The 25,111-nt window shown below is 34.0% G+C and overlaps 3 protein-coding genes across 3 annotated transcripts; 1 reads left to right on the top strand and 2 right to left on the bottom strand.

Moving 5' to 3' along the window:
* Nucleotides 1–1,311: 1,311 nt before the first annotated feature.
* LOC133300729 (probable adenylate kinase 7, mitochondrial) lies at nucleotides 1,312–3,217 on the top strand. The gene is made up of 4 exons (XM_061500310.1): nucleotides 1,312–1,708; nucleotides 2,171–2,311; nucleotides 2,475–2,660; nucleotides 2,818–3,217. The coding sequence occupies exons 1-4, from the start codon at nucleotides 1,376–1,378 to the stop codon at nucleotides 2,968–2,970; spliced, it is 813 nt and encodes a 270-aa protein (XP_061356294.1). The 5' UTR covers nucleotides 1,312–1,375; the 3' UTR covers nucleotides 2,971–3,217.
* Nucleotides 3,218–3,665: 448 nt separating this feature from the next.
* On the bottom strand, nucleotides 3,666–9,127 carry LOC133300730 (uncharacterized). The gene is made up of 7 exons (XM_061500311.1): nucleotides 8,141–9,127; nucleotides 7,347–7,641; nucleotides 7,004–7,228; nucleotides 5,348–5,521; nucleotides 4,669–4,866; nucleotides 4,460–4,573; nucleotides 3,666–4,148 (listed from the first exon to the last, which is right to left on the bottom strand). Exons 1-7 carry the CDS (start codon nucleotides 8,974–8,976, stop codon nucleotides 3,825–3,827), a joined length of 2,166 nt encoding a protein of 721 aa, XP_061356295.1. The 5' UTR covers nucleotides 8,977–9,127; the 3' UTR covers nucleotides 3,666–3,824.
* LOC133300724 (uncharacterized) lies at nucleotides 8,979–11,128 on the bottom strand. The gene is made up of 4 exons (XM_061500306.1): nucleotides 11,039–11,128; nucleotides 9,933–10,640; nucleotides 9,172–9,339; nucleotides 8,979–9,125 (listed from the first exon to the last, which is right to left on the bottom strand). Exons 2-4 carry the CDS (start codon nucleotides 10,629–10,631, stop codon nucleotides 8,979–8,981), a joined length of 1,014 nt encoding a protein of 337 aa, XP_061356290.1. The 5' UTR covers nucleotides 10,632–10,640; nucleotides 11,039–11,128.
* Between the last annotated feature and the right edge of the window lie 13,983 nt (nucleotides 11,129–25,111).

Genomic DNA, 25,111 nt, shown 5'->3' with positions numbered 1-25,111 from the left:
TTTCCGTTCCTCTATCCACGTGTCCATTTTAAAACTCATCAGCTTCCAAGAACTCAGCTTCACATGTGATTTTTTTGGTGGCGCTCGACAACTCTCCTTTCAAAAACTCAGCCGGCTGCCAGCTAATCAAGACGACTAGGATCTATCTAACATATTATTTATTAGTTTTGAGTTACATCTTTTAGTTGTATTAATTCAATGTTGTGTAATATAATTTTCAAAATTTACAAACTTTGATAATTAATGACATATAATAAATTTGTTAGTTTGAATCAACATTTTAATGATATATTAGTATAAATTATTATAAAACATATAATAAAACATTTTTTAACTTAAATTTTCAATTTATATATTTTTATTAAAATTTTGAATTAACCTTGATAATTATTATTTTTATATCCAAAACCGGTTTAATCTGATTCAATTATTGTTAAACTCATATTGTGTTATGGTGCTCTCTCAACACTATTTTATATTTCTTATGGAAATGTTATACTTATTACTTTTTTTTTCTTACTACTTCTTACTCCCAAATCTTAATAGTTGATTTTATTGGATTACATTTATTAATTAATTTTTAATTTTTAATAAATTATAATCGTTAGATTGACGAAAATCAACGGTTAAGATTTGATAGTAAGAAGTAATAAGAAAAAAAGGTAGTAAGTATAACCTTCCCCCTATTCTTATACTCAAAACTCGAGATTTTAATTTAAAAAAACAACTCTTTATCACTTAAATCAATATTCTTTGACCTTTACTAAATAATTAAATCTTCTACAAAATTAGCTATATTAATAGAAGTGAGATATTTTTACTACCAAATATTTTAACTACCACTTTTTAGCAATTGATATACTACTAATAATAGTACATCTTATGATAATCTCTAAAAAGTTTATTAAAAGAGAAAAAAATAATTTTTGATATACTACTAATAATACATAATTATATTAAATTGATAGTAGATTAATAATAAAAAAATTAATAGTAAGAATATCTTATATCATATTAATATATCAAATTAAAATTGTGTCATTATTACCAACATATGTTTATAGAGAAGAACATATGTTTATAGAGAAGATGCTGCGCGCACACGATTGCACCCTTCCAACAATACATCTATCTTTTTTCTGCCAATCACGACCAGCCAACTGGTAAACCACTCTCGCTGGGCTCGCTCGCGCCACGCACCAATGAGTGGCATCCTCGTAATTACCGCAAGAAAACAGTGGCATTTCACTAACCCGAATATCCCCTCTTAAAACCTCACGGTCAGGGTTCCTCTCTATAACGCAGCCATTCCCATTTTTTCTCCCTCTTTCTCTCACACTCTCGTTGTAACAGAAAAAGCCCCATCGCCGCCGCCATGGCCGCGATCGCACGACTGAGAGTGGCTGCGACGCCGCTTAAAGCTATCAGATTCCTGTCGAATCGTGCTTTCGGATCTGCGGCTGCGGTGCAGTACCACTACGACGAGGAGGAAGAAGAAGAGCACTACGAGCAGTGTATGCCACGTGGCATGCTGGACACGGAGGGTTCATCGCCGGAGCGTGGAGTGCAGTGGGTGATGATAGGTGAGCCAGGAGCCAGGAGGCACCTCTTCGCCGAGAGGCTCTCGAAGCTTCTAGAAGTTCCTCACATTTCCATGGCCACTCTCCTTCGTCAGGAGCTCAGCCCTCGCTCCTCTCTCTACCAGCAGGTATATCCATCAATCTATTCTAGGGTTTCTTCTTTGCTTTCTGCTTTTTCCCTCTAATTTAATTTGATTTCTTGATAATTCTCTGCTTTTATCTTTTCTTTTTCTTTTCCTTCCCTCTTTCATAATTTCAGATTAAAGTTAGCGCTTTATGTTGTAAAGAAAATAATATTTCCTTTTTTGAGCTGAAATGATTTTTTTCTATAAAAAAAATGTTGAGAGTCTCATTAAATTAAGTAATAATTACCATAACATAAACTTCCTGTAATAGCCGGAAACAGAGTGGTGTTAGACATGCATATTAATCTAGGTTAACGATTCAGTTTGGTTTAAGAAGTGAAGATTCGTTTTGAATGCTTTTACCTTGTTTATTGGTGTTCTATAATTTTATTTTATTTTTTGGTACAATGTTCTATAATGTTTTAAATTAATATTAGTGTGTGACGTGGGGTTCTTCTGATTCAGATAGCGAATGCCTTGGATCATGGAAAGCTTGTCCCTGAGGAAATCATTTTTGGGCTGCTAACAAAGAGACTGGAGGATGGGTACTCAAGAGGTGAAACTGGGTTCATTCTGGATGGAATCCCTCGAACAAGGATTCAAGCTGTGAGTTTCGTGTTTTTTTAATCATTAAACTGCTCAAAACTTTTTCAATTCTTGTTAGGCCTTGGAGTTCAATCAACAGTTCGTGTGGTTTGCTTTTATGGCCCCCCTTTAAATGCCGGTTGTTAATATTTCGTGTCCTTTCAAACACCATCCTGTTTCACAGGAGATTCTTGATCACATTGTTCCTGTTGATCTGGTGGTGAATTTCAAGTGTTCGGAAGAGGATTTAGTGAAAAAGAATCTAGGAACTCGAAAATTTACTTCTTGCCAGGAATATATTTTTATGAATAGCTCCTGGACCCCAACCAAGCAATTGCAGGATGATCATGTCCGCAATCATGCAGAGGAGGTGACTATATATATCATCTTTCTTTCCGTTTTGGAAGTTGTGCTTAGAATATGCTGGTTTGAGATAGTAAATTCGCCTATATTTGGTTCTATTATTCTAGTCCCTCTGCCTTAATAATTATAGTAATTTTTAATTTTTGGGTATCTTTCTTTTCTAGTGCAAGCTGTTGGAAGATTACTACAGGAAGCAGAAGAAACTTCTTAATTTTGAAGTAGCAGGTGCACCTGGAGAAACCTGGCAGGGACTTCTGGCTGCACTACATCTCCAGCATATTAATGCTCTTAGTTCTTCACAGAAGTTGACTGCCTGAAGGGTCATCAATCTTCTCTGGCACCAATCCCTTGTCGGCATTCTAGTATATGTGAATATGAGAGCCAGAATTTATTGGAAATTTTGGTCTGAGTGTCCAAATTATTGTTGATTTTGTTTTGGAAAATTTTGAGAATGATAGTTTGTTCTGTAGTGCTACTGTCCAAGTTATAAGATAGAAAGCGGAAACAGTATGTAATGTATGACTACTAATCCTACATGTGAGCGCGTGTTTTCTTCTTTTTTGATCAGCTGTGTCCCAATGTACTTTTACTTTTCTAGTTAATTTTACGTGGTCCTTGAATCAGCAAATACACGTTCCATTGGCCATCAATTGTGTACCAATGTAAATTGGACCACGAGATTTTCTTCAAGCTTCCGACCTATGAATATTTTATTTATACGTCTCAGATATTTCGACTTCAGCGGAATAGATTCTTATAGATTTGCAATCCATTTCGTCAAAGACCCAGATTGTTTGTTTTTCGTCCTTTCAATTCATAGGTAATTTCTTGATTGATATTTGAATCTACTTTAAATTTTTCCGCTTTTCAAATTCGAGCTTAATTGTGCTTAAATTTCTTGGTCTTCAAACTCATTCAAATCAAGCAAAATCAGCATCTGAAAGCTATAACAAAAAAGATTCGGAATCTAATCTCACATGACCTTATTTATTGTACATTACTAGCAGAGACTCTGTATTATTACTTGCATTCCAATTTCACCATCTCGCTTTTTAATACTAACGCGTTTCTGTTCTGCAAAACCTAGAGTATATATATATATACTTTTTTCTCTTTACAGTGACATCCAAGAAACGTTACAGGATGAGGGTAAAATCAGATTTCTGCAAGGTCACTCGCTGTCCATCCACACTTTCCTAAGGAGTTCATATCTGACTGCAGATTCATTTTGACTTTCTTTCCACTTCCAGTTGGGTTTTATTGATACTGGTGAGGATGAGCCACAAAATAAAATTGAAGATAATGGAGAGTGTAATTCATCAAGCTCATCATCACTGGTGTTTGACTTCCTGACAACAGAAGATCTGCTTCTTCTCAGCTGATATTCACTTCCAATCTCCCCAGTAATGCTTGCAATGGTAGTAGCTGGTGGAGGAGAATACACAATGGGAGCAGCAATGCATGGGAAGTTGTTGACAGACTCCTTGAGATCATCCTGCATCAAATTGAAAAAACAAAAATAAAAAACTAGAGATCACAAGCTAAACCTGTAGGAGTTTCAGCCTTAAATCAGTTAATCACTGAACACTGTATATCAAATAACTACACTTATCATGAGACATGTCATTTTCAAATTTTCAATGAGCCTCTATTAAACACCAGTTGCCAAATCATTATGCTTCTCATGCATTGTGGGAACCCAAGTTTGTGTGCGTGTATTTTAGTTATGCATGTCTATAAGTGTCAACTAGAATCCTATGATAAATTATGAGCAGAAAAAAACAAATGCAAATTAGCTTATCTAACCTGTGAGTCCAGAGCTTCAAAAACAGCAGTGGGAATTGGATCAGGGCAAAACTCGTCTGGGACAAAATTTTCTAGAATCTTCTTGATTAATGATGCACTAAACATTGGGCATACCTTCACAAACAAGAATCCTTTTACCATGATTGAGGAGAAGAAACTTAAAGTAAGTTAACAATTGAATGAAGAAAAGTGCAAATTCATTGGCGAACCTCTTTCCTGATGGATTCACTCAGGAGCATATCCTTAGGAAGCATCAGGAGGTCACTCAGTGCATTAAGAAGATGAAAGGACTTGAAGGATGCATTTTGATTTCCATCATTGTTATCAAGGTCATCATCTCTATCCTCAAGTGAGACATCATCATCAATACCAAATAGGTCAGTCAGCCATCTAGACCAGTTACCAATCTGAGAAATTCAAAACACAAATGGGAAGTGTCATGGACCAATTATCCCAAAAAAAAACTAAAGTGTTCAGTGAAAAATCATAAATGATTCTTCCTCATGTACGGGCCATTTGGGCTTTTAAAGGATGGACAAATGCACGGTTCATTGTAAGTTGTGATGAAACTAACTTCTATTAAAAGAATGGGAGGCATCAAGGATCAAACTCTTGACCACTTGGTTGGTTATAAAGGCTTCAATACCATGCCATGAATCTCTGTTTTTCATTTTTGCCACTAATTGCTCAACAGCTCAGTAGCCAATTCAAGGCCAAAATGTCATACTCCTTGCCTACTTTTAGAGGCACATTCAATATTCACAAATAGATATCAGAAGAAATAAAGGAGTAAATTGAACCTATATCAGTAGGTTGGAATTAAATTTGAGTGGATGGCTAGATATTATAGTTAACACAAAAAAATACTACTGAGATCGAAGAATTTACCGCAGATTTTAGTTGTGCACCAGCTCCAAAGCTTGATTTACCAGGTGGAATGGGGAGAACCTTGGGATCACTAATGGGATCAGACACAGGATCAGTTGGGATGTCATCAGCAGATTCACGAAGAATGGCATTGAACATAGCAATATCTAATCTCGCCACACACTGCTCCATTATCTAGAATAAGTAACAAAAATTATTCAAGTTCAATTTCATAGCCTAATCAGACAAAATTATAGACAACATTGATTAATATATATGGAGATATCAATTTTTGGGGGGAGTTTGGGGTGGAAGAGGAGGGGTTGCAGATGTTTGGCTTCACGATTAAGTTGCATAAATCATACTTTTCTCACCCCTTATTCCTCCCATGAGGATTAAATTGGAGGCACTAAACTCCAGTGGATATTTAAGCATAGGATACCTTTCAAATCGGTCATCGTGGTTCATGAGAATGTATACCAGATAGGGGTGTTCATCAACCGATCCAAACCGATTCAAACCGCTATAACCGAACCGAAAAACCGAAAACCGAATAAACCGAAAAATCGAAAACCGAAAAAAAACCGCAAATTTTAATTGGATTGGATCGGTTTTTGGATAGGTTGATGAAAACCGATCCAATCCAAACCGATCCAATATATTAATTCCCCTCTACCTACTTGGGTCTTTCCCTAATCATAACTTAAAAATTTCTAAACCCAAGACTCATTAACCCATTAACTAAACCCAAGAAAAAATCTAATCACATCTCATCAACAAAATTTTATCTTTGTAGAGCTTCATATCTCATTGTCCAAAAAAATATATATATTATAGTTTAATAATGTTTTTGTATTTCAAAAAATAATAATTTACAAAGACAATATATACAAAAGATGTTATTTGCACAATAATCATGAAATAAATTTTAGAATTTTCAAAAAACCGAAAACCGATCCAATCCAAACCGAAAAAAAATGGATCGGATCGGATCGGATTTGAAAAAAAATCCAAACCGAATGGATGATTTTATGATCAAACCGAAAGGATTGGATCGGATGATTTTTGCTTCCAAAACCGATCCAATCCAGACCGCGAACACCCCTAATACCAGATACAAAAGACACAACTTATACTACAATATTTCCTCCTATAGATTTTACATACTGGTGTTTATCAAAGTTCCATCAGCCAACAGGAATTTGTTAGGAATAGGAACTAGGACTGGCCAAAAGTAGGACAGTATGGAATTTGTTTAGTTTTTTTAAAAAATAAAATAAAAAAAGAACCCCTTTTTTTTTCAGACATTACACTAAACCGAGATGAGTCCAGTAAAAAAGAAGAAAAACAGAAAAATAAAACCAACATGTTTCAATTACGAACTAAATATGTTATTTTTGAATTTCCTGTCTTATAAAATTGACTGGTTTTACAAATCATTTTTGCTTATTCCTTCTCTTAATCTATAATTTCATTGACCAACGTATACATTCCCTATTATTCTTTGGTTACACAACCATCCATTTTGAAGCTCTTCCCCTACCCCACGCTGACTAAACCCAAAAAGGAATGACAACTGAAAAAAGACAAAACACAAAATGGTATTACAATGAAAAACATAAGTACCTTTTAGCACAAAAAAGAGAAGGAAAGGACGAAGGAACTGGATAGACTAACCAATCTAGGAAGCACAGACAGACAGCCACACTCATGCCCTCCAGCTCGGATAGGGCAAAGCCTTTCACAGGCTTCTCTAAAAGCATTCTTCCAAATATCTAGTGATAAATCTCCCTGCTCTTGATCACATGAGCTAGACATCCTTCTAGAGCTTTCCTTTGAGGCAGAACCTACATCCTTATGAGTGACCTTTGCATCAACAAGCTGCATATGTGGAGTCAGAGACTGGGCATACACAAAGAAAATGATTCATGTTAGATGCCAATGGAAATGTTAATATTAATAATGAGCTTGTACGGAAACTTTATGATTTTTGAAAGAGTGCATAAAATGAAAGTGTTACCTGCCACCAAATAGATTCCACAATGCGAGAGAAGATCCAAGCTTCCACCTTCTCCAGAGCTGCTGTGAACACGTTTGGGTCATCCCAGTTACTAAAGCCTCCATATTCAACTGCTATATTTTCGCTTTTCCTAGGAGAGAACCCTTTCCATATTAATGGTTGTACAATCTTGCCATTCCCTTCACCAGTCGTCCTTCGTGTACTAGGTACGGCAGTATTTGATAGTGTCAGATATTTGCTGGTTTGGCTTATAATTGTTCTCAACATAATAGAATTAGACAACCAGAATGTTAACCTGCATCCAGATGGAAGAAGAGGTTAATCAGTAGGCAGCTGGCACTTTTTATGATGAAACTATAATTTCCATCTCATGCAGCAAGAATCAACAACCTCTAATAATTAATGTGAACCATTTTTGTTAAGAATTTCATGCAGGATATCCACTTCATCTGCCATGTAATCTCGTATTATCTTTCTTTCTTTCTTTTTTCGAGATTGGAATAAGTTCGCTCTCATTTTAGAAAATATTTTGACAGAGCTATGTATGGCAAGTTCAACATAAGTAAAAAAAAATTCCGGCAACAGAAGCTTCTTGTTTTCTGAGTTAACTAATTAACAACAACTAAACTTTTTTTAATTAAAAACAATTCCCAAACTTTTCATGATGAAGCAACTTGTGATGCTTACTCATGGACAAAATATTAGCTTGACTAGCGATAGGATAATATACTCAGAATGAAATGCAATAACCATTGTACGGAAAAGATGCAGTAACCAATATAACTCAAGTGTACCTCGAGACATCATTTCCACATGCCTTTGCAACAAGTACTAATCCTGAAACAGCACTTTTAGCCGCCCCAGACCTTCTTGCTTGAAGATTTTCTTTACAAGCATGAAGGTAGAGCCTGGAAAGGCGCCGAGCCGGGGCGTGAACCTTACTCATGGAGCTTCCATGCTCAGCAACTACCGAATATAAAGCAGCCTCAATAGCAGCAGCTTCTCTTAACTCTCCTTCAAGCATCTTTGTCTTGTTTTCCAAATGCTCAATTTTTCTTTCTAAAATGGCATTTCTGGCTTCCCTAGGATAAATCTTAGCATCTTTCTTGTCAATGCTTCTGATGTTCCCTCCACTGTTTTGGGCATCTTCATTAATGCCATTTTCATTTACTTCCGTGTGATGATTGTTACTAAGTGACCCAACACTCCTAGCTGAGTCTGCTGGTGACCTTACAGACTTCACATTCTTTAATCTATCACTTTTCAGAATATGGCTTTTCATACCAATATCTGACCCACCTAAAGAATATGTACCATTACTCAATAAAACTTGATCTTTGGCACCTTGAGCCACTGATTCATCTTCTACATGATATGGTTTATCAGAATGAAACATTTCATTTCCATGCTGGTCCTCAGCCGAACTATAGTAACATTTATCACTTTCCCCCTCCTTCACATGATATTTGTCATCTTCCTCACATCTCTCACTTAACTTGTCGTTGATTTCCGAACCAGCACAGTTTACAGAGCCTGGATTCTTGTCCACAATGCCATTACTATCTAGAGATGATGCGTTGCTTGAATAGATGTCAAAAGCACTTACATTACGGTTTGTTTGAGCATCCATAACTATATTTCTACAATTAGCATCCTTTTCAAAAACCTCCTGATCCAAATTTTCATGATCACTGCTTCTAGAACTGCTCTTCGAATTTTCCTCCAAGGAGGGGGAAGAAGGATCAGCATTTGGGGAAACAACTTGCTTTTGATCTGTCCCTGAAATATGATTTGAGGTGCTTGCCATAGAAGTTTGACCATTTACAGGACTCTCAGCATCATAGGATACATCCACTGATGACAAATTGGATGAACTCCTCTCCAGTCTCTCATCTGTATCTTGTTGCATCATGTTCAATGTTTCAACCCTTGTTTCTGAGGCCAAGGCATGCTCCTTGTCATTCCTACCACCAGTGTTTTGAGCTGGTCCATTCTGCAATTCAGTAGCAATTACCACATGTCTTGAAGAGAGTTCTCTCAATATATAATTATTTTAAGATATAACCAGAAAGCAGACTGCATGCATCACCATGCCGCTGATAGGAACATGAAAATAGGATTTTTTTTTTTTTTTAAGTTTTCCTTGCATTGACTCATGAGAACAATTTAATGTGAAAGGGTCCTATCAACCTGGTTAATGGCAAGTTCTAAACCTTGTTCAACAATTACAAAGCATGTCATATATCAAAAATATTTATTCATGGAAATATGGAATAGGACTGGGGGACAATACAAATTGTCATACACATCATAGGGAGGATTAACTTACACGAGTATAATCTCACACCCATTATTAGTATTTGATTTCACTTGCATTTAACAGCCCAATTTTATTTTTCTTTTGGTCATAACAACCCTGATTAATCAATGATGAGAGCTTTAAATGAAATTGGGATCAACTGGACTAGTGCAAAACATGTTATTCTTAGTTGATGCTCCGTTTATATGGCTACATTACAAAAAATAAATAAATAAAAATGCATGCTGCTATGAATAAAAGAATGGAATGCGGTAAAATCCAAGTACCTCTTGGTGGTGTTGAGGAGGTATAATGCACCTACTAGACTCAGGGGAAGTAGTAGTAACTGCTGCAGCAGATGAATGCGAGGAAACATCATCATCACTAAAACATGCAATCTCAGCTTCCTCAGCATATTCTTCATTCATCAATGTTGATAGAGAGTCACCACCATCATTTGACACCTCTTTTGAAAACGTGTCCTTCCTACCACGATTCTTTTCAACAGGCTCGATTCTAACAAACAAAATCGGCTGATCCGTGTTCCTATAGTTCCTCTTACAGTTCAACGGAACACTAATGCTCAAGCTCTCTCTAACAACACCACAATCTGCCAAGTCTATAATAGCACTCCCAAGCAATTGACCCTTCACAATCTTATCCCTTCGAGGCTCATACAAGTTGAACTCCAAGCAATTCTTCTGAAACACATCAACATCACCGTTTTTCACAGACATGTCCCTCAACAGAGTCACATGAAGTTTAAATGACTCATTAAACTCGATTTTTCCTTCGCCTATAACAGAACCAAGCGAAGGTGTAACAAGATTGGTGGACCCCGAAGAACGTTCACCGTTTTCCCATTGTATCAACACGGAACGAAAGGATCTGAGAGACTGTGATGGTGGCCATGGCTTAATCTCCTGAATGTGAATGATGTAATCGATTTTAACGGCGCCGTTACTTCTCCGGTTCTTTCCCTTCATTGCTGAAGACTGAACAGAACACACAATGTTAGGACAAGACCGTTATAACAACATGTTTCGGAGACCGAAGTTCAAGTTCACCTAAATCAAATTTGGTGCAGATAAGGTTAAAAAAAAGCAAGACACAAAACAATATCACATACTAAAAAACAACACAATAGTTTGAGAACTGAACTAATACACAAATGCACGAGGTTCTAGATCGAGCAAGTGCTGTAGAAAAACCAGTAGAAGAGTTTAGAACTTGATGCTAAAACCAAGCAGAAAATTGATAATGTGACCATGGAATCAAGTTGAATATATAAGGTGAAGTTATCAAAACTTTCACTGAGAAAGAATGCTTAAAAAATAAGGAGAGTAAGTAGCGTGAAGACAAAGCAGTGGCAGGTAGAGGTAGAATCTGAAACCTGCAATAACTGGCTGGAACTGCAAGGGTATGGTGTAGTGTAGTGGAGTGTGTGTGCCTCAGAAGCTGCAAGCGAATGAAAATGGTGAAAATGGAGAATGTCAGAACAAAATAAAAAGTTATATGTATAATAATATTAAAAGGATGCTAATCTATGCACAGAGAAAGTAGCTGATTTAATGATTTGTTTGAAGATGTTAAAATTTTATTAAAGTGGTTTGTCAGTAAGTGAAGGATGTATAATGTATTAATGAAAAATAAATTTAAGTTATTTAATGAAGTTAAATATGACATTATGACATAATTTTATTAAATAGTCACATTTATAAGAATTATAATTTTTCCAATGTTTTTTGAGAATTGATACTTAAGAAAGTGTATGTACGGAGTAACCCCTTCTGGTTGGCAAGAATATAATTCATGGTGAAGAAGAAACGACCTCGTTTTGAATCATGATGTGATGCCTCAGCAGAAAATGTGGACCTCATTAAATATAAAAAAATAAAATAAGAAAGCTATATTTAAGAAATGAAAATGTTATGTCACGCGCATCGAGGGATTATGCGCCTCAAACGAAACCAAAGTCCAAGCATGTGTGTGAATAAAACGCAACCATAGTCAAGGCATGTGAATAACACGCAACACAAATACGGTGTGCAAATGCGTCGTTTTCAGGCTGGGCTGGCTCTGCGCACCGACAAGGACAAAACGGTCAACAACAATAATGTGCTAAGGACTAAACTAGTAACTTTTTATATAGTCCCAAGTCCCAACTCCCAAGGGTATACTGATGGTGCGGTGGTGGTGCCAAATGCCAACACACAGTTAATTGAATCGTGGGGCTGGGTTCCTTTAATCCCTACATTATTCTGAAGGTCAAAATGTAAGGAATTTTATCTTGTAATATGTTAATTTCATGAAATTCTGATATTAAAAAAAAAAATCATGAAATTCTTAAGTGGGCAATTTTACTGAATATTATTTTTGATTTTGTTTTAAATTATGGATTTATCGTTTTCCTGTCACAGACTATTTTTTTTTATTTTGTTTTAAATTAGGAAAAATTTATTCTTATATTAGATGATATTAATTTTTTCTCTTTCACGTCCTTCAATAATTATACAATATTTCTATTTTTTTTATTTTTCCGATGACAGATCTCATCACTATATCTCTATGGCATGAGATTATCTTTTTTACATTTCATGAGAATAGATAAACTTTTTAAATTACGGATTTATCGTTTTCCTGTCACAGATTATTAATTATCTCCAACGATCTAAAATTATATTGTTTGGACTGTTTGAGAATTAAGAAATGGTGTTTAGATAAAATATATATGAAAAAATAAACAAAATTTCTAAAATTCCATTCATTAATTCTTTTGAATTATTTATATTAAAATATTATTTTGCAAAATATTTTCAGTACAGAAGATAATTGATTTTTTAATTTAAATAAATCATTAAGAAATAAATTTCTCACAAATTAATTTTTTTAGTATTTTTTCATGTTGAAAAATCCATTCCTTTCGAACTGGATTCTTAAATTTTTTGCTTAAATTATAAATATAAATTTTAATTTTAAGATTTAATAATTTTTACTTATTTATAAACCTTAAACTATAAACATTAAACGTAAAACATATATTTCAGATACAATACTTCTCGGGAAATATTGATAAAAAAAATTATATATAATGTGTAAATTAGAACACAATATTACAAAGAAATGAAATTATTTATGAAAATATTTTTCAAAAAAAATTATGGAGAATATGTTTCTCATGTTACATGAGATAATTTTGTTTTATGCAACACTTAAAAAAATAGGTGAGACACACTAAAGAGAAGATAAAAAATAAAAAAATGGGATCTATCCACTATTTTTATATATACGAGACAAAATTATCTCCTAAAAAATGTGAAACATATTTCCCAAAAATTATTCACGTAAACGATGATTAATTCATTATGAATCGTTTCTTATGATGGTTTTCTCTTTTTGGTCCAGAGCTTTCTCTAAGTTGAGATTTTTGTGTAGTTAAATCCAGTCTTATTAAAACTGGACCGATCCGGCTGGGTCGACTCGGAAATCGATGAATCGGTCATATAACTGGTTCGATTGAAGCAACGGACTGACCATGCATCAGAACCAGTGTGACCCGATCCGACCCAGTCGATTTTCATAAAAACCGGTGATCCGATCGGTTAACCGGTGACCCGGCCTGGTCCCAAAAAAAAAAATTCAAATTATTTATTTTTTCAAAAAAAAAATTCATAATGGACATATTTGAGTATTTTTTTACTTATTGACTTACTTAAGTTATGTACCTACAATATTAATATTATCTCAATTATGCACTATCCAGAAAATTTTAATTTGATTTATAGTTAGAGATGTCATTTTTTAAACTTAAAGCCTCGTATTATGATCATTATATTTTTGTTTGATCCTTTATTGGATAATAATATGTGATTTATTATTTTTTATATTAAAATATTTGAAATTTGTATATTTTTTTAGATATTTAAGTATGTTTATAATTTTTTAATATAAATTATAAAATACATATGATTACCTGGTCATGCGATTGAACCAGTGACCCAATACCTCGACCGGGTCAATGACCGAGCCGGTTTTAATAACATTGGATAAATCAACACTAAGTGTACTGAATTATGACAGAATGCGAAATTTGGCAATTTTTTAGTTAAAATTATTTTTAAGTTAAAAGTTAAAAATAGAGTGTAAAAAAATAAATTAAAATCTATTTAATAATTGTATAAAATTATTCTTAGAGTTTTGAAGAGAAATAGATGAAATATTTTGTTATTATGACGAATTGTTAGGATATAATTAAAAAATAAATATGAGAATTTAAAAAGCCGGCATATATCTTAAAAAAAGCTCATCTTTAGAGCTTTTAACATTTTTCTTTATTATAAAAAATTATTTTTTATGATAAGAACTTTGATAAAAATATGTTTGGTTAAATATTTGCTTACAAGTAAGTGCATATTTTGGAGCTCTTATTTTTAACTTTTCTTATTATTATAAACAAAAGTTTAACTAAACATAATTTTATAAAAACTCTTATCATAAAAAGAGCTTTCTTTTATAATGTAAAAAGAAGAAGCTAAAAGTTAAAAACTCAAAGTAGGTATTACAAACCAAAAAAAAAAAGTTCAAAGGATGAGTTTTTCTAAATATATGTCAACTTTTTTTCTCATATTTATTTTTTAATTATACCTTTATTCAAAACTTTTATTTATAAATTTTATCATTTATCTTTGTAATGTATCCTATTAATAAATTATTTTATCTCCCTTTCTTCAAAACTCTTAAAACAATTTAATATAATCATCAAATAGATTTTATTTTTATTTTTTAAACTTTTTTTTTTAATATTTCAATCGGTTCATTGCTTCGCAACTTTTTTTTTTTTACTTTTAGGTTAAAACAATGAGGTTTGATTTTCTCATGTTGAATGAGAATTCAATTCTCATGTTGTAGAGATAAAAAGTATGTGGGACCCATGTGTTAGAAAAAATTATATGTAGGACCCATGTCAGCACATAAATTGAAGGGTATGTAGGAAAATTTGAATTCTCATGTTGAATGAGAATTATAAAACCCTAAAACAATATGTCAAATAGACTCTAAAATCATTCTTAGATCTTCTCAAGAATTGAGAATAAGATAATATAAGTTTATTGGCTTTTTGACCCTTTTGCCCCTCATTAATTAATTAATAACCAATTTGTCCCTGATCCAGAACTATCCACCAACCTGCCCCTTTTAGTCGACTACCTTGCTTTTTTAGTCGAGCAAATGGTCAAAATTCAGAATGTGGACTACACGAAATATAGTCGACTAAAAACGCATCTTGATCGACTACATTTTTGGGATATTTAGTCGACTAAGGCACGATATTTAGTCGACTAAATATCGACTGAAACCCTATATTTTCCATGTTTTCGGTCTCATTTCGATTGTTGTTGTTGTGTAAACCAAAATAGCTCCCTTTGTTCATGTGTAATCCTCTCAATCCGATTGTATTTCATCTCACCATCTCTACAACCCTAATATTGTGAAATCATTGTCATTGCACAATTCCAAACCCCCAAAATCTGAACCCAAACCCCCAATTTCAGAACCCTAGTCCCAATTTCGTGAGGAAGATGAGCACAAGTCCAAACATGTATGTAACAATGATCTACTATGATGGAAAGCATTATGAAGGCCCCAATGAGTTATTCAAAAGTAAATAACATCCTTACCAACTGTAGTCTCTACCCTGGCAATCATCCGTTGAACCCATTGGCTGCTTTGCAGACCTAATTTTTGCTGAATTCTCCCCTTTAACTCATTGTATGTAGTGCCCCGTTTGATTTTCAATATTTTCGTTTTTCCTTTAAATTGAACACCATTGGGGCCTTCATAATGCTTTCCATCATAGTAGATCATTGTTACATACATGTTTGGACTTGTGCTCATCTTCCTCACAAAATTGGGATTAGGGTTCTGAAATTGGGGGTTTGGGTTCGAATTTTGGGAGTTTGGAATTGTGCAATGACAATGATTTCACAATATTAGAGCTGTAGAGATGGTGGGCTGAAATACAATCAGATTGAGAGGATTACACATGAACAAAGGAAGCTATTTTGGTTTACACAACAACAACAATCGAAATGAGACCGAAAACATGGAAAATATAGGGATTCAGTCGATATTTAGTCGACTAAATATCGTGCCTTAGTTGACTAAATATCCCAAAAATGTAGTCGATCAAGATGCCTTTTTAGTCGACTATATTTCGTGTAGTCCACATTATGAATTTTGACCATTTGCTCGACTAAAAAAGCAAGGTAGTCGACTAAAAGGGAGCAGGTTGGTGGATAGTTCTGGATCAGAGACAAATTAGTTATTAATTAATTAATGAGGGGCAAAAGAGTAAAAAAAAAATCTAAGTTTATTCCCTCAAGCTCGTCTTTTAAGTTTTTGTTCTTATTCTTCGTGAAGAAAATTTGAAGAGTTTACATCTATTGGCCCATTGTGGTGTTGAAAAATCTTCTAATAATGATGGATACACCAGATCGAACCCGATTGTTTGATTTATCGTACATCGATACTCATCCATCCAATCATCCAATAATGAAACAAATTTTTAGTGGAAGGGATGTATGGTACATCTATTAAAAAAAGGAAGATTTTTAGGACTTATATAATAATTCAAATTAAAATTGGATTCAAATGAAAAAATTATTTTCACTTTTAGAAAAAAGGAGTTTCCAAGTGAATATTTCTGCTACACCAAAAATTTATTCCGGGCTACAAATGAGTCCAACTGGGGTGGGGATACATTTTATCCATGTTGGCAGTTCTTTCCATATAGAAGCTGTATTGTGTGACAAATTGATTCTAGTCTTGGAGCTCTCAAAATGCTACTTCTTAGTTCTTACACTTCAATTGTCATGTCAACAATTTATTTAAGTTTTAATTCTTTATCATATAATTTTTCTAAATTTTCATCTTATACATCTGATTCTAAACTTATAAATGCAAATACTACTCAAATTTTATAACCTTTAAATTTGTAAAAAAAAAATTATTAAAAATTATTAAATATATTTTTCCTTTTCAGAAGAGAAATTGAAATATATTTATAACAAAAATAAATAAATATATTTATAACTATTTAGGAGGGGGGGGGGGGGGGGAATACATGAAAAGATATTTAGGATAAATGTGCGCTTCAAATTTATTGAAATTTATTTACTTTTATTAGATAGGAAAAGAAAACCAATATATTTTAATTTTGATATTTCTCAAAAGAAAAGTTTATTTTCTATAAAAGTTACCGATAATGCTTTCAACCTGTCTTTTCTTTTAAAAAAGAGTGATTTACATGTTAAGATTGAGGGTTTCAACTTTCAAGTCACCTCTTCAAGAAAAGCAACTTAAAAAGTTAGACAGTTTGGGTTAAATTTGTTCAGACTAACAAAAATTCAAGAGAAAAACGTTGAAGCATGAAATTAAGTGAATTAGTTTTCAAGCTAATAGGTAATCTACATGAAATAAAGCTTGAACAAACCAAAAGCTCAACTTAGGGTTTAATAAGAGTTATGTTGTAGGAAAAGTGATTGTGTTATGTTATAGAGATTCGTTTTGCGTGCCAGAGTTTTTTTTTTTTTTTTTGGTTTCAAAAATTGTGGGTCCCACAAAATGTTGTGTGTGTAGGAAAGTTGTTGTGGTCATGTTAAATTATAGATACAAAACCCCTTGACTTATTAACTATTCACCACCAAACAAAGACTCAACGGCCTAAAAGTTTAGGTGCAACAGCCTTGGTCATAATAGCACAAGGCCAAGGTCTAAATGCAGTTAGCTGATTCACTGAAACAGTCAATGTCATAAGATGGTCACAATCATAAGAGCACCAGCCTTAGACACTAACAACAGAATGGACGTTAACTTGTAACCCTTCGAGGATATATTTTATAAATTCACTAATTTTTCTTTTCTGATAAGTTCACTTTTCACCAAAGAGGATAGTGGCATGGGTTGAGATGTCCACTTCCACATTTTGATTCATGAAATACTGAAGTAAGCAATCAACATAAAATGTTTTCCTTTTCTTCCACGTCGGATATTTTATTTGATGTTTAATAATATACGTTTGCCAAATAAGCTGTTTCGACTTTAATTGGGCAAATTCTTATTAACTCTACTTCAAAACATTTCTTCCATCTTACATAGGTTTGAGTTGAAGCAAGAAAATCTTGCTTTTGCGTTACAATTCTGGCCGTTGGAGAATTTAATGGTAAGTTTAAATTCGTGACAACGTTTAAATTAAAATGATGATGTTTTGGATTGATATATTGAGTCCCTAACTACGTCCAATTAACTATCTAATTGACAAATTTCCAAAGACACTTCGCATCGGGTCGATAGGTAAAGTGGCTCTAACTGATTGATTATTGCATCACAATTGCAAGATGTTTACGCTGGGTCGTGTGCGGCACATCGCCACGCTGCATCTTGACCGTCAGCCTTGGTTGGGTGCATAACACAAGCGCATTTTCACTATTACAGGAAAATCAGAAAAAAAAACAAAAAAAAACTTAAGAGTGAAAATAATCTTAAGAATAGGGGTGGTAATTATTTTTTAAAATATTTTGGCATAATACACTGCGACACTTGGACATTTTGCCCGAGAAATATAATATAAAATTATTCACTAGGCTTCCATATAATAATTTAGGTTTTGTAGGTTGAACTGGTATTGATTCTCCATAGTCAAGTATTCACGAGTTCGATTCTCATCATACATTCATACTCATTTTATTAATAAATAATTAAATATTATAGAGTTTCTTAACATTGTTAGTTAGACCTGTGTATGTTCATTCTTCAAGCTCAATATAGGACTCGTTTTGATGGATTTTTTAAAAAATATCTTTTTTTGGCTTGCTTTTTAAGAATTATTTTTCAGAAAAATATTTCTGCAGTTATTGTAGATAAATTATCTGCATTCAATCCCAAAACGACGTCGTTTTGGGATTGAAGAATTAAAAAATTATAATTATAAAGACTATAATAACCCTGAAAGAAATTAAAATTACAAAAATACCATGATTTTCATACCAAAACGACGTCGTATTGAGTTTACTTCAGATAACTTATCTGCAGTGACCGCAGAAAAAGCGAACCATTAACATCTAAAAAAGTTAAAGTTATTTCATATTTGGATGAATCACTTAAAAACTGTTTTTAAATAAAAAAGTTATTTGGATTTAAAATTAATAAACACTTTTTAAATATAAAATTACTAGATATATAATTGTAACGGTGGTAGTAGGGTGGAGTGTTTGGAGTAAAATTGAATTTTTAAAAGGATATTTAACTTATGCTTTCTTAGAAGCAAGGAATCCTAACTTTAAAAAAATGTCATTTTAATTTCATTCAAATTCTTTTTTTTTTAAGTTGTTATCCAAATACATAAAAAATTTCAAATATATATATATATATATATATATATATATATATATTAAAAAAAAGTAGCTTTTCTAAGAAAAAAATTCTATCCAAACACAAATATAGACAGTCTTTTATGAAAAGACATATTAAAAAAATATAATACAAAATTATTAATATGATATTCATCTAATAACTTAAATTTTTAGATTAAATTATTCTTTAAATACTCTACTTATATAATAGTATGTTCTATCTGAACCCACTTTTGAGGGTCATATCTCATGGGCACTAAATCAGCTCATATCTTATATTATAAATATAAATATAGAGGCTTAGGCCTTGTTTGAATTCTTTTTCAAAAACAATTTTTTTATTTTCAAAACAAAAAAACCTATTTGATAAAATCTATTTTCTAAAAATAGTTATAAAATCATAATTATTTTTTTTGTTTTTAAAATCAAATTTAGAAAACATGTGTAAGTTGCTTTTCTTTTGTGTTTTGACTTTTAATTTTCGAAATAAAAAAAAGAAAGAAAATTCATCTATTCTAAAAGACATTTTTAAGAACAAACACAATCAAACGGGCATTTAGCTCTCGGGTAGATATTTCTCTCCCATTTTACATACTCTACTTCAATCGCTTACTAATTTGTGCGTATGAATCCTTAAAGATGCACCCCATCTTGCATCCTCCATAACAAGTAGTAACAACCATCAATCATCCTCTATCCACCATGAAAGAGGACATTACAGCAATATCACAAGTTGTCCCGATAAATTGGAGAGGACTTACGGTATTATCATTCGTTATGGTCCAGTTTTATCTAAGGTTCAAGAGTTCCTCTAGGATCTAAGCTTTTTTCGTATGGTCCCTTGAATTATCAAGTGTGGTTCGAATTCCAACTCCATCTCTTACTTCTATCCTTTGAGCTTATTCATTTTGTTTATGAAGAAAAACAATGGAGAAACTCTATCTGTGGGAGTGCAAAATAGTGTAAAAAGGTCTAAGGGGGTGTGGAAGCCTCCGCAGACATCACAGAAAAAGCATCCCACCTAGGATACTCGACGGAACCCACGAAAGATTCGAGCCCCAAATCGTGGGTTGAGGCTATGGGGGTCGAAAATGGTAACCCTGGTGATAGTGCTACATGGTCAGTTGGTATGCAGGAAGAGAAGGAAGCTGGGTTAGATCCTTCGAATGGTGAGGTGTCAGAGTGGGGTTTCCAGACAAAGGTGGAGGTCGGCGGCTTGATTAGAATAAAATACTCAAAGGAGGCCAAGATCAGAACGAGGAAATCTTGGCGACAAGCGCTCAAAGTGAAGCTTCTGGAAAAAAGAGTAGGTGTTGGCTTCATGAAGTCCAAGCTCGAGTCTTTTTGGGCAAAGAATGGTGTGATAACAGTTGTAGACATTGGAAAAGAGTTTTACTTGATTAAGTTTACAAGTCTGGAGGATCTAAATATAACCATCTCGGGAGGCCCATGGATTATACTGGGTGTAACATCTCGTTACGTACCGATGTTGTTAACATTGATTATGATATTAAGCGCAGTTACAATCACAACAATTCATATAAAAATGCGAGTAAATTTTTTCCTTTTCATTACGTAAGCGTTTTAAAAACAATAATAACACGTAATGGTAAAAGTTGTGATCATAACTGAACCTATACGCGAAATAATTAAAATAAATGCCTAACTATCATACAATGCTTATCTTAAGTCACTAAAGGGGTTCTCATAAACCCACTTAGCATAATTCTCACTTTTACGGTTTTGACATAACTGAACATGGTTCAGTCTTTTGGACACTATGCGTAATTTAGTGGTTACAAGCCTCTCATATTTTAGTATGTTATTCTACACTTAATTACCTTTCTAACAAGGTACCATACGCCCCATAAAGTTCTCATTTGCTCTGGTTATAACCGTTTGAAGTTGGACAAGCAAAGCTGCCAGTCAACCCCAAATAGGACACCAAACATACCCTACCATTTCTGAGATTCTATACAAACCACTCAACCAATTACTCTCAAATTTGTATGAAGTAAACTATACACCTTCAGATTTAATTTGACATATCATGAGCCTAATTTGAGTAAGAATTGAGGGAGAAACAATTTTCCCAAAATAGGAACTCGACAGCCCCCATGTGCAGAGCCATCTGGGCAGCCTCCACTCAAACGCGTCTCTAGGGAGCTACAAAGCCTCAATTGCTACCAAATTTTTAAACAACATAGTTGACATCTCAAGCTTCAAAATGATGTTTTGCACGTCTCTATTGGACCTCTGTGGAGGGAGATATGCTCTCCCAAAATTAGCCTAAAAATTGTCATTTTAATAGAAATTTCGACGACACCTCCTTTGTTTATTCAACCTATCCCACTTTATCAAAAGTGTGTTATTATCTATGTAGCACCGACTCGACACGTGACACGTAACACGACACGACACTCCAACACGTCAATTCTAAAAAAATATGGATTCCGACACGATGGGACACGTTCTAATATTAAATAATATTTTAAATTTATACAGTGTATATTTCATTTAATATTCAATAATTTAACAACAAAATAAAACTAAACTAATAATACCTATCAATTTAACCAAAAAAAATCATAATATCATTATATTAATCTAAAGCAAAAATAATAGCATTTTGCATTGTTTCCTTTCTACATCAAATAAAGAAACAATATCGTAATGCATTATTCAATTTCATCCTATTAGTTTACTGATTAAGTGTATTAAAGTAAAATTAATTAATATAGCTTACCAAAATAATAATAATTAATACCATGTTATTGTCAACTGGTCATTTCAAGTTAAAAAGATGAATATGTTTGCTTGAGTCTAAACATAAAAGTCGTCTACCATTAGTTTTCAAAAAAAAAAAAGTTGTTTGCCATTATTTATTAGTTTATTTAAAAAAATAGTAAATGGTAAAAGAGCAACCAGGCGAAACGAAACAGTGAATCGAAGAGACAGTGAAACGAAAAGAAGAGACCACAACGAGAGGCGGATGATAGAGACAGCAAGAGAGGCAGATGATAGAGACAGTGAGATCAGATGCCCAGACCAGTGAAACGCGAGCGAGAGAGGCGATAATGAGGCGATATATTTTATTTTTTAAAAATATAATTTTTTTAGAAAATATTATGTTTTTTACGAAAATGCCATATGACTGTGTCGGACACGGTCAAATTCGCGTGTCGAAATGGTCAACGTGTCGGTATAGTTGACCACGTGTCGGAGCGTGTCGGATCGTGTGGGACACGACTCTCGCTGTTTTTACAAGTGTCCGTGCTTCCTTGGTTATTATGCTTCAAGGGTACCTAATAGACAAGGGTGACACTCAAGGACCAATAATGCCTTGGTGCTCTTACATCCCACAACCATTTGCATTATTTTCATCAATTTACCATTCATGACTTACTTTATCAAAACTTAAATTTATTACAATCACATTATCCAGTTGCATGCATTCTTACAATAAACACATAATCATAACATAAAATAGGTCTATTTCCCTTTCATCACATACATGCTTCAAATATTACACAAGGTCCATAATTTACAATTTACAATTCTCCCAAATAGTAAGCATAAATACAAATAAATCTTCAAAATACAACATAATAAATCATCAACTAGACTTAGGCAAAATGTGGCATGAACAAATATGACAAGATGCACAATCCTAAAGCAATATACAATGTCCATGCCCTAAGTCTAGCCTATGCCAAAAGTGACCTCAAAATGAAAAATGCTCTTCAACTCCATGTGCTCATTATGTGGGCCTCTTGCCCATGGCTCCAGTCTCGCTACAACTACATAAAATAACGCCTCAAACACGGGTTGAGATATACGAATACATCTCAGTAACCCAGAGGTTCTGGAGATCACTCCACCCAATGGCTCACTTAGATGTAATATCAACAACGAATCATAACAACCAAAGAGGGATAAAGAAAGGGATTTAGTGAAGTAGGGATGCATAAGGAGTAAACATACGATGAAGCTGAAATAGTCATAGCCAAAACCACGCAACATCCGGCCTATTGGCCTCGGTATATAGCCTACGAGCTCTCATCCAATAATGTGTTCCCAGAACATCATTCAAGGCACCCACCACCAATACACCTGAGACATTCCTAGAGTGCTCCTCAACGGATAACAACTCTATTACCCCAGGTCAACTGGAGCTCCCTTACGAAGACCTATTCAGTGGAAGCCCGTAACGCTTGAAGGAAAACTATCTACTGGCCAGAGATACGATACATCCTATGTACCCAATATATACACAAATGCGTGAGCATGTTAGAATTACACTATTGACATACAACCTCCAACCACTACTCACAAGGGGCATGGTGGAGCACACACGGGGATTAACTCCAGTACCAAGGGATTACCTTATTGAAGCTTCCAAGCTAGGTAGCTCCAATGCAAGTTACACCTGAACTTGGTCCAAACAGAAATGCCTACACAAGGTCATTCCCATTCCATTAGCAACACATAAAACCCTACACTCGATTATTCAAGCATTCATGCAATTTGTCATAAATACATACCACAATCCTTTAGGTCAAGGACTAAAGGCAATCTGATGATCACCGGCAAGTGAACCGATCGCACAAGTAATATAGTGATGAGAAAGTTATCGTCTCCACAGGGATTGGGATCAAATATCAAATAATTATCCTTTTAAGATGGAAAGAGTTCAAATAGGTGTGACAAATATTGTTGATTTGGGTAAAAATAAGAACTAAAATTAAAGACTTAATTTTGACTTTTTGTTTATGAGAAATAAAACAGAAATTGATTTTGTAAAATATGACAAAGCATTGTAGCTACAGTACACTCACCGAATGATTCCCACTTCTTAATTTGGATTGATTTACAATATTTATTTATTTAATTACTCAGATAAATTATTATCTAAAAATATTTAATAGTTAACCCTCAATTCCTTGCAAGGTTAACCCTTTAACCCCAATTGGAACCCCAATTCCTTGCAATGTTCCTCATGGCATTAAGTAATGAACTCAATAATTTAAGCATCTGCAATTAAATATACATCTATTCCTAGCATGCATATAAATTGTTATCCTACCCTCTTTCAAGATCAAAACCCCAATATTCATATCTAGGGTTCTAACCCTCAGATTATCATCAACTATTAGATTGATCAGTTCTAATAAAGAAAATATAAATTACGCACAGGGTAGAGATAAAGATAATTATATAAATGAATAATTATAAACCAATCCGTTGTAACAAGAGTTCACATAGGGTTTGTGACCCTAACTAAAATAAAAAGAACTAGCCAACCATTATCATGGCTAAATATCCAATATTCAACATAAACTGCTAATTGAAAAGGGGAAGAAGAAGATGAAAAAGATCTCCAGAACCCTCGCTGAGCACCACCGTCGTCTGTCTTCAATAGAATAGGATTGGATCCCTAATTCTGTCACGAGCATCCTATTTATATGTCTCTTTCATTCTCCCAAAATTGCCCTTCAGAAAACACGGACATTTTTTCTCGCACAACGGCGCGGGTCTGAGCCATAGCGGCGCTAACTTGCGCCACTTTTCTGTAAAGCGATCCTAGCGACGACGCGGGTCTGCGCCATAGCAGCGCCAGTCCGCGCCACTTTCTGGAATTTTTATCAACGCTGAAGAATTCGCATACCGGCGCGGGTTGGCGCCAGTGTGGCGCTAGTCCGCGCCAACTTGCTGGAATTTGTACCATGCGGTCCTGGAAGTTCGCAACCCGGCGCCAGTGTGGCGCCAACTTGCGCCATCTCTCTGTATTTTGGCCCAAGGTTCACTGTGTGGAGTCGCGTCAACAAGCTTTTTACAATTTTGTAGTTTTCACTTCTTGTACCTATATAAACACAACCAATAGGTGAGAAATATCATTGACATGGAAAGAATCAATATAGTAAGCAAATATGTATATAAATTGCTCTTTTATGACTCAATTCTTATCATTTTCAGCTTAGAAAACTACATTTTCCAGAGGCACATCAAACCATTCTCAGATTTAAACGTTGTTGTCCCCAGCAATGTACAAGACTCAA

The sequence above is a fragment of the Gastrolobium bilobum genome, unplaced genomic scaffold (genome assembly GCF_033153095.1).
Source record: "Gastrolobium bilobum isolate Gb01-03AN ecotype WA unplaced genomic scaffold, APGP_CSIRO_Gbil_v1 utg4612, whole genome shotgun sequence".
Taxonomy (NCBI): domain Eukaryota; kingdom Viridiplantae; phylum Streptophyta; class Magnoliopsida; order Fabales; family Fabaceae; genus Gastrolobium; species Gastrolobium bilobum.
Note: the sequence above shows the minus strand (reverse complement) of the source record. Positions and strands in the feature narration are given on the sequence as shown.

Excerpts from the sequence above, each read along its gene's own strand:
- LOC133300730 (XM_061500311.1), bottom strand. The coding sequence starts at position 8,976 with ATGGATGCTCAAACAAACCGTAATGTAAGTGCTTTTGACATCTATTCA. Across the intron at positions 7,642-8,140 it reads TGTGGAAATGATGTCTCGAG|GTTAACATTCTGGTTGTCTA; the intron begins GTACACTTGAGT and ends ATCTGGATGCAG. Across the intron at positions 4,867-5,347 it reads GTGCACAACTAAAATCTGCG|ATTGGTAACTGGTCTAGATG; the intron begins GTAAATTCTTCG and ends TGAATTTCTCAG.
- LOC133300724 (XM_061500306.1), bottom strand. The coding sequence starts at position 10,631 with ATGAAGGGAAAGAACCGGAGAAGTAACGGCGCCGTTAAAATCGATTAC. Across the intron at positions 9,340-9,932 it reads CTCCTCAACACCACCAAGAG|AATGGACCAGCTCAAAACAC; the intron begins GTACTTGGATTT and ends ACTGAATTGCAG. Across the intron at positions 9,126-9,171 it reads CCTATGATGCTGAGAGTCCT|GGACAGATCAAAAGCAAGTT; the intron begins GTAAATGGTCAA and ends ATCATATTTCAG.
- LOC133300729 (XM_061500310.1), top strand. The coding sequence starts at position 1,376 with ATGGCCGCGATCGCACGACTGAGAGTGGCTGCGACGCCGCTTAAAGCT. Across the intron at positions 2,312-2,474 it reads CTCGAACAAGGATTCAAGCT|GAGATTCTTGATCACATTGT; the intron begins GTGAGTTTCGTG and ends CCTGTTTCACAG. Across the intron at positions 2,661-2,817 it reads TCCGCAATCATGCAGAGGAG|TGCAAGCTGTTGGAAGATTA; the intron begins GTGACTATATAT and ends TTTCTTTTCTAG.